At 30.9% G+C, this 9,753-nt stretch overlaps 1 protein-coding gene across 1 annotated transcript; it reads left to right on the top strand.

The window, feature by feature from the left end:
* The first annotated feature begins 2,262 nt into the window (after nt 1–2,262).
* Nucleotides 2,263–6,852, top strand: LOC111395243 (ras-related protein RABA1f-like). Its single transcript, XM_023021230.1, has 3 exons — nt 2,263–2,483; nt 5,088–5,321; nt 6,071–6,852. The coding sequence occupies exons 1-3, from the start codon at nt 2,263–2,265 to the stop codon at nt 6,501–6,503; spliced, it is 888 nt and encodes a 295-aa protein (XP_022876998.1). The 3' UTR covers nt 6,504–6,852.
* Nucleotides 6,853–9,753: the final 2,901 nt, after the last annotated feature.

Genomic DNA, 9,753 nt, shown 5'->3' with positions numbered 1-9,753 from the left:
AATATTAGTAAAAATTAAATAAAACAATCCTTGACAATGGCACCAAAAGCTTGTTATGCGTTTTCTAACATAAATATACCGCAAGTGTAGGGTGTCAAGTTTTGTAATATAATAATGGAGTTAGAATGTCAAATCCACAAGGATTGATAATTAACTTCTACCAAGTATTATAATTATATAGCTCTTATTTTATTTAGATAACTAAATTTTAAGATCAATGGTTTTAACTAAGTTAACTTAATGAATATGGGGATAAAATCAACAAATAAATGCAAGTTAGAAGAATAATCAAGACGAGAAAGCCTAGTGTTATGATTTCACCTAACTATCAAATATGATTCTCAATTACATAATTATTTCTGATCAATTTTCCCAAATTTATAAGCAAAAACCCTAATTTAATTCTACTCCATCTCTCTCCAGTGTCGAGTAAAAATTATTCTTATATTTCAATTCCAATAGTTGTATTCTTAATTAAAATCTAAAAATTATGAAGCTCATAGTTCTTATGTGGAATTGCTTCAAACATTTTATACTTTCTTTCAAAACCTATGAAATTTTGGTTGTGTTATTCTAAGACCAATCCTAAATTTTTCTCTCTCGAGTGCCAAAATTTAAAGCATCTAATTATTCAATTAGTGGCCAATTAATAGAAAATATTATGAGTAAATAACTCAAACAAACATAATTGGAAAATCTCAAAGAAATAACCTTCTAAATATCTAAACATAATCTCAAGTTGGTTACCTCAAACCTTAGATTAGATGTTTAGTTCATAATGGATGAAAGAGAAAATATCAAATTCATAATAAAATAAAATAAAAACATATAGAGAAGAGAAGAAAGAAAAACTGATTTTGGAATTGATTCGTTCTTCTTCTTCTTCTTGATATTCTTGATGTCATTCTTAATCTCTAGATTAATTTCTTGCTCTTGCCTCCATGAATTGTGCTTGAAAAGTGACCTTTAGATTGGTGTTTATGCCTTTTTGAAGTCCTTTGACGAGTTCGATTGAAACTAGGCTTTTAAAAGATGAATTAAGTTTAAAAACCCTAACTGTAAGAAGGCTAGCACCTAGGCACCAAACTGGGCACCTAGGCACTGCGAATATGGGTCAAATTGACGATTGGACATCTGAGTGAGGTTTCTATGTGCTGACTTTGGGAAAAACTTGGCAATGTTGCTTCTAAGAGCTGAGCGACAATGTCTAGTTGCTCAGTTCAACTTTGTTTGCACTTCATAGCTTTCAATATTTTTATCATAACATTTTCTCCTAATATTCGATTGAAGCGATATATAGTACGTTAAAAATATTAACTCAAAGGGCTACAACTTAATTACAGATAGTTTTTCCAATTCGCACGTTTACTACGTCAAAAATGGGTCTCAATCTTAGGCTAAAAATTTAGAACACGCTTGTACGGTTGAAAGTTGATATGTGAAAATATTTTGATCATATTTCACTCATTTTTTACATCAAATTGCATCCGATTGAATCATAGAAATCTTCAACTACCGTTTTGTGGTCCGAATCAACTATTCAAAAGTTACAATCGAGTCTTCAAATTTTGGATTTCACCAATTTTAGTCGTTATTCATTTCTTTCTTTCAATTTAGCCTCTAATCATCAAGTTTCACCTAATCAACATCAATTTCTCCTTGATTCATCTAAAAATAATTCTTTCCTCGAAGTTATACATCATCACACCGTTTACCTAACCTATAAAACAATACGAAAACACAAATCAAAATGTCTAAAGCTCTACGAATCAAAGGAAATATCAAGATTAAGTAGCATTAATATAACGAGTGAAACACACTAATCACTACTCAAAATACCCAAAATGAAAACAAGATTCTTAAATGGAGATCATGAAGAAAAGCTATACATAAAACAACCTGAAGGATTTACTAATGATAAAGGAAATCAAGTATTCTGCAAATTAAGAAAAACCATATATGAGCTAAAACATGCTTCCCATCAGTGTTATTTGAAGTTTCACAATTTTGTTGTATTATATATTTTTACAAAAAAATATCATTGATCAGTACATATATGTAAAAGCCAGTGGGAGCAAATACATTTTTTTCAGTCCTATATGTAGATGACATTTTACTTACAAGCAGTGATTTAGGTTTGCTACATGAGACAAAATAGTTTCTTAGTCGAAATTTTGAAATGAAGAATATAGGTGAAGCTCTTATGTCATTAGCATAGATATTCAAAGAGATAGATCTAAAATGTCATTAGGATTGTCTCAAATGGCCTATATTGAAAAGGTTTTGGAAAAATTTCGGATGAAGGATTGTGCATCAAGTGTAGCGCTCATTGTTAAAGCGGATAAATTCAGCTGTAAACAGTGTCCATTAAATGAATTGAAAAGACAATACTTGGCTTCTATGCCCTATGATTCCATTGTTGACAACTTGATGTATGCACAAGTCTATACTAGACCTGACATTGCATTTGCTGCTAGTATTAGGTAGATATCAAAGTAATTCGGGTATAGAATATTAGAGAGCCGACAAAAGTGATAAAGTATTTTCAAGAAACTAAAGAATACAGATTCACCTACAAACATTCTAAAAATCTTGAAGTTGTTGAATATATGGACTCGAATTTTGCTGCTTGTGTAGATATAAGAAAGTCTACTTCAAGATACAATTTTTTTCTAGCTAGAGGAGATGTGTCTTGGAAAAGCAGTAAGCAGACTTTAATTGCATATCTATCTTGGAAGTAAGATCATTGGTTATTGTAAAGCTATGACACAAGCATTATGGTTGAAAATTTTTGTCAAAGGCTTAAAAATTGTTGACTATAGAGAAGTATTTGAAGAATTATTGCGATAATTTTGTTGCAATTTTCTTTTCAAGAATTAACAAAAGTGATAGCCGAAACAATGAAGTGGAGATTGAGCATATCAAGACAAATCTTATGATAGAAAATCCCATGACTAAAAGCTCAGCAGCTAAATCTTATAAAGCTCATGTTGAAAACATGGGACTTGCGTGCTCAATCATGATACTCTAATTCTTGTTTCAAGATTGTTGTTTTTGTATATGAAACAATTTTATTACTGCACTTAAAGTTTGTAATGGATATCCATTGTGATTATTAAAGTTTTAGACCCATAATAACTTTTAGGAAGTTATTCATAAAGTAAAGTACTTCTTTAGAAATGAACATACTTGTAATACAATGAAGGAAATGTCTGATTATTAAAATAGGACTACAATGATTCAAGTATTGTGTATTTCTATTTGAGTAGGTTATTGACGTTTTTAGTACATGGCCACAAAATACTCACCTTAAAGTTATTGAAGAATATGTGATCATGTGGGAGAATGTAATCGTTTATGGCACGTAGTCAATTCCAAAGATGATGAAAGTTTAATGTTGAGTTTATTAAATGTCAATAATAACTTCCCATTTATTGAAGGGAAGTTATTGTAGGAAGACAACCACAACTTTGATGGATGGATGTTGGTAACTTGTTTCCTATATAAAGATGCCAAGGGTCCGTAGTTGAAGCCGTACAAAATTCCCTGCACCATTTTCCTCTCTCAAATTGGAAGTCATATGCATTTATTTTCATCAAATAAAGTGGTATAAAGTCAGTATTCACTAGAAGGCTTTTCGGTATTGTCAGGATTAATTTCTACTGCATATTCTCAATTAACATTGGATAACATAGCTGGGGATACGCATTTAATTGTCATTATGGGTCCAAACTTTAATAATCACAATGGATATTCATTACAAACTTTAAGTGCACCAATAAAATTGTTTCAAATATAGAAACAAGCTATAAAATTAGAATTAGAATATCATGATTGAGCACACAAGTTCCATGCTGTCAACATGAGCTCTATAAACTTTAGCTAGGAAGCTCTTAGTCATGGGATATATTAACATAAGATCTATCTTGATATGCTCAATCTCCACTTCATTTTTCTTTAATGATCTCTGACAACAAGATCTTTATGTCGATATGTTTGTTTTAGCTTCCACTTTTGTTATTTATTGAGAAGAAAATTGCGCCGAATTATCCTAATAAATCTTCAAAGTCGTCTCCATAGTATCAACAATTTTTAGCCTTTGACAAAATTTCTTTACCATAATGTTTGTGTAGCTTCATAACTAATGAATTCTGCCTCTATGGAAGACTTGAAAATGATGCCACATGTAAGAAAATTAAATGCATACCTCCAACCATGTCATCCAAGATTAATTGAGACTATGTTGTAGAAATTAAACTAGACACTACCAACAAGCCTTCTAGCCAATATCCTGCTTTGTAACCCCTCTATTTGTTGAAAAATAAGCACAAATGACTTTCAATATGATAAAGAATATACTGCGAGGAATTTCGAACGGATTTGACTAGGGACCTTTGTCGTCTTTATATAGGAAACAAGTTACCAACATCCATCCATCAAAGATGTGGTTGTCTTCCAACAATAACTTCCCTTCGATAAATGGGAAGATATTATTGACATTTAATAAACTCGCCATTTAACTTTCATCATATTTGTAATGTTCCATAAAAGGTTACATTCTCCCACTTGATCACATATTCAACAATAACATTAAGGTGAGTACTTTATTTCCATATATTGAAATGTCAATAACTTACTCAAATAGAAGTACATAATACTTGAATCATTATGGTCCTATTTTAATAATCAAACATTTCCTTACATGTATTACAAGTATGCTAATTTCTAAAGGAATACTTTACTTTATGAATGAACTTCCTCTGGACCCAAACTTTAATAATCACAATGGATATCCATTACAAACTTTAAATGCACTAATAAAATTATTTCAAATACAGAAATAACAATCTTAAAACGAAAATTAGAATATCAGAATTGAGCACACAAGTCCCATGTCTCAACATAAGCTTTATAAAATTTAGCCGGCAAGCTCTTAGTCATCATAAGATCTGCTATTATAAGATCTATCTTGATATGTTTAATATCTACTTCATTTTTCTGTATATAATCTCTAACAACCAAATTCTTTATGTCGATATGTTTGCTTTGGCTTCTACTTTTGTTATTTCTTGAAAAGTAAATTACAGCCGAATTATCACAATAAATCTNTACAGGGCGGATGAGGATTATGATTACCTGTTTAAGGTAGTGCTGATAGGTGACTCTGGCGTAGGAAAATCCAATCTTCTGTCCCGTTTTACGCGCAATGAGTTCAGCCAGCAATCAAAATCCACAATCGGTGTTGAATTCGCTACCCGATCAATTCAAGTTGAAGACAAGGTCGTCAAGGCCCAGATTTGGGACACCGCTGGCCAAGAAAGGTATCAGTTATTCTGAATCAGTCATTTCTATGAACCATTTACTCGTTGATTTGTATTGGTTTTTAGGACAAATGATATTTTGTGGGTGGATCTAAGAAAACTGTTATATTAACAGTTCATATCCTTATTCATGAAATATGATTGGTGAGCTTTTGTTTGATTGCAACCTAAACGTTTGATTGGAATAGTATTGATATTTTAAAGCCTAAGGAGTAAGGCATGAAGAATCACAATCATGTCTATGGTTTTCCATTATTAGATGAATCTGCATTGAAAATCTTTTGTTGCTTTTTTTTCCTAGGAATTCAATATAACTCGAATTACATATGAAAATATAACCAATAAGGGTTTGAGTGGACCCGTCTTAAGTAGTTTTTGAGGGAAAAAAAGGGTCCCTTCATTGTCTTGAAAGAATTTTTTATTAAAATTCTTGTTGGCCTGCACTTTTTATTACTTCCATGGTCAGATTTGGGCAGCAGTAAATTTTCCTCTTTTGGATTTTGCATGCTATGTGATTCCATTAACAATTTAACAGATAATTTCCGTGAATTTTGATTATTGCCAGTCAACAGGGTTCTCCTAATAATATCAGTTGGGGGAGTCTTGTCCAAATCTTGAATGTCCACAAAGCATGTTTATTCTCTGAGGTCATGTCATGTACTCTATTCATGTAGGGTCAGAACAAGAATCGCTTGAAAGTATCTACGCAATATTTCATGAATATATACTTGACTTCTTGCTAATTCCAGGTATCGTGCGATCACGAGCGCCTATTACCGAGGAGCTGTTGGCGCTCTACTTGTTTATGATGTCACGCGCCATGTAACATTCGAAAACGTGGAAAGATGGTTGAAGGAGCTTCGAGGTCACACGGACATGAACATCGTAATCATGCTCGTTGGAAATAAATCCGATCTTCGTCATCTGCGAGCTGTTCCCATAGAAGACGCTAGGGCATTTGCCGAAAGGGAGGGCACGTTTTTAATGGAAACTTCGGCTCTGGAATCTTTAAATGTTGAAAAAGCTTTCACAGAAGTCTTGACACAAATCTATCATGTAGTCAGCAAGAAGGCTCTTGACATGGGAGATGATCCTGCAGCTTTGCCCAAGGGACAAGCCATTAATATCGGAACCAAAGACGACGTATCCGCTGTGAAGAAGACTGGATGCTGCTCCGGCTAGTTCCTGTAGAACTAAAATTAAAACCATGAAGAATTTTAACTGCCCAGAAAAAACAAATGTATAGAAAAAGAAGAGTAATTTGTTGTGGAGTTGTGTTAGGCAAGTGACAGATTCTTCTTTACTTGATAGAAAAGGAGACAAGTATTTTCGCAGTCTAAATCTATGTAAGGAACATATGGACTAAACAGGTAGTTACTCTTTCCTTTGATTTAATTAATGTCAAAAAGTGGATGCAAAAACCCCTCAAAGCCATGAGGTGAGTAAGTACTGTAAACTTCAGGATCCCGCGGAATTAGTTGAGCCCGGATACCCATGGTCCCAAAAAATAATAATAATAAATAAAATAAACCATAGATGCAAAAAAAGTGGTGTTATAAGAGTAGTTATGCATGTTATATCTATCTTCCTATGATCATAAATTTAGAGCTTGTTCAGGAGAAATTTTTCATAAACCATTTTTCACGTGGTTCAATAATTTTTCTCTATTTTTTAACTACATATCTTCAAAAAAATCATGTTTCCCTAGAAAAACTCTCCTACACAAACACTTGGCAATAAAGCGCTTTTTGCTCTCTTCAAAGCTTGATGGCTTGTTTAACAAAATTTTATATAAAGGTTTTAACAGATTTTGCTAAAGGTTGATGAAATGTGTGGTTGAAATTCATCAAAGTTGTGTGTCTATTGAAATGTGGTTAAAATTGAAATTTGACAAGTTAAAAAGTTGATAAAATTTTAACTCAAACGAGCACGAAATGTGCTCCAAGTCTTCTTGACATATCTTGCTTGATCATGAATTACATTTTTATTGTGTCAAGATCTCTCATTAAGGCATTCAATATAATCTTCGCGACATATATGGTTAATGCATTCACTTTTGGAACATGCTTTTGTAACACCATTATGATCAAGGTCTCAAATACAAAGTTCTCAGACGCAATTCATTGAACATATGGGGAGAATTATCATGTCAATCACAACCCCTCTAAATTATGAATAATGATATTTAATATCAATGGTGTTGAACATCGACTCAAGTATTAGCATATTATAGATCCTATTAGATGGATCATAATTTTTTATATTTCAGTTGCTAAATAAAATTACTGCTGAGGTATCGATTGCAATTTGCAAACAAGACATGGATGGCAAAAAGTATGTGATGACTAAAACGTTAACAGTGGCATCACCTCATCAAATCAGCTCAAAATTCTTTAAAAGTCCAATGAAGAAAATAATGGACATATAAAACAAATAAGGGCATGTTTGGTACTATTGGATTAAAGAATATAGCTAAAAGGGACCTGATTTGGGATAATAAGGTTAGGATATTGTCGTAATTAAGGTGGAACATGGAGGATTTTTTTTATTTATTATTTTTTTTTATACGGTGTTTGGAGCTATACTATATTTGAAGATCGTACGAGCAATGAAAAATTAATTATATGACGAAATATTTTAGATTTTTTTTTTAAAAAAAATTTACTTACAACGTCTTCTTGTAGGAATTTTTTTCATACACGTAAATGATATTTTTATTTATAAGTAATTTGTTTAATCAAGCGTTCTTAAGTTAAAAGTGAAACCTTTTCTTATGTTTCAATTTTTAGTTGTATTTATAACTTTTTTCCTTATGAATGACTTCTGTTTCTTACAGAAAATTTTTATCTTATGCCCTTGTTTAGAATGGATTAAAATCTAAATTTTAATCTTAGTCAAAGTTAACAATTATTTTTAACCATAAATTTTATAGGTTTCACAACTTTTCAACTACACATTTCATCAACTTTATCAAAATTTACTAAAATTCTATTTTCAATCTCCATCAAATAGGGGCTATATGTAACTTTTTAGTTATAAGTGGCTTTTTTTTCATATATAAGTGAGTTTTAAAAATATAAATGACTTTTAATACTTATAAGTGCATGTTATCTTACAATGGATTTTTTAATTAGCAGCAATATTTTTTAATAAATTTTAATTACAAAAAGAAAGTAAATTAATTCTTCAAATAGGCTACAAAAGTTGTAGTTAAAAATATTGACAAGCAAATCAAATAGGACAAAATTTTGGTCAAAAGATAAAAGAGTACAACGCGTATTTTCTCCTCTCGCAATAATATCACTTTAATTATATGCTTCACGAATATTAAGACCCCGTTTGGTACTCATTTTTTTCAAAATGCATTTTTCTCTTTTTTCTTTTCAACCACGCATTCTTTATTTAAATAATATTACACATTAATCAAAAGCTTTTCTTTATTTTTCAACCACACATTTTTCTTTAATTTACTATTCAAAAATGCATTTTTACATAAAAATGTCTCCCGAACACCCCCATAAATCTTTCAAAAATAGTAATTAATAGTCATGCCAAATGAGTTTACTATAACCCATTTCTTATAAGCATATCAAATTTCATTAGCTAAGATTACAAGAAATAGACTTGTGATTGAATCTACTATAAGATAATTTATTTATTTATAAAAGTCTTTACAAAATTCATTTTGTTGAAAGTCATACATTACATATTATGATTTCATTTTTCTTAATTCCTTTTTCTCATAAGTATACACATTAATTGTTCGGATTATAGAACCAGCAATTTCAGGTTCTCTACTAAGTTCAATTTTGTCAAGATTGTGTCTTTTTATTTGACCAATTATTTTGTTCAATAGATGTAATTTGATAAATTTATTTCAATATCCTAACTATTCATAATATGAAGCTTTACATCATGTACAAAAATGTTGTCGTCGGTAATTTCTTTTCGATTATATTTCTTTCCCATAACGATATAATTTATTGAGATATCTTCAATTTCAATATTTCAAATACTTAAACCTTTTCTAGAGGTTTTATAATTAGATATGTCTATATGTTCTTCAAGAATATATGTCTCTTATATGGGATCATCTTCCTTATATATTTTATGTTTTTCATGGAATTTTTTTACTTAAATCAAATGTAAGCACGCTTCATGCATATAATAGATTTATCAAATATTATGTTAAGGAAATTGTCCTCCCAGAACATCAAGTAGAGATGGAGAACTTAGAGATGATGTGTGAAATATTGTTAACATCTTTGATACATAAATCATATAAATGAATTATTTTTCGAACTTCTAATTCGAATTGTCTTTTGTGGGATAATGATGATGATGACGATAATACACTCTATATATAATTTTTAGCCACTATTTTCTCCCCCCCCCCCCCCCCCCCCCCCAACAAAAAAAAACCAAAACAAAA

Source organism: Olea europaea, chromosome 6 (assembly GCF_002742605.1).
Source record: "Olea europaea var. sylvestris chromosome 6, O_europaea_v1, whole genome shotgun sequence".
Lineage (NCBI taxonomy): Eukaryota > Viridiplantae > Streptophyta > Magnoliopsida > Lamiales > Oleaceae > Olea > Olea europaea.
This window is presented reverse-complemented; position numbering and strand designations above follow the sequence as displayed.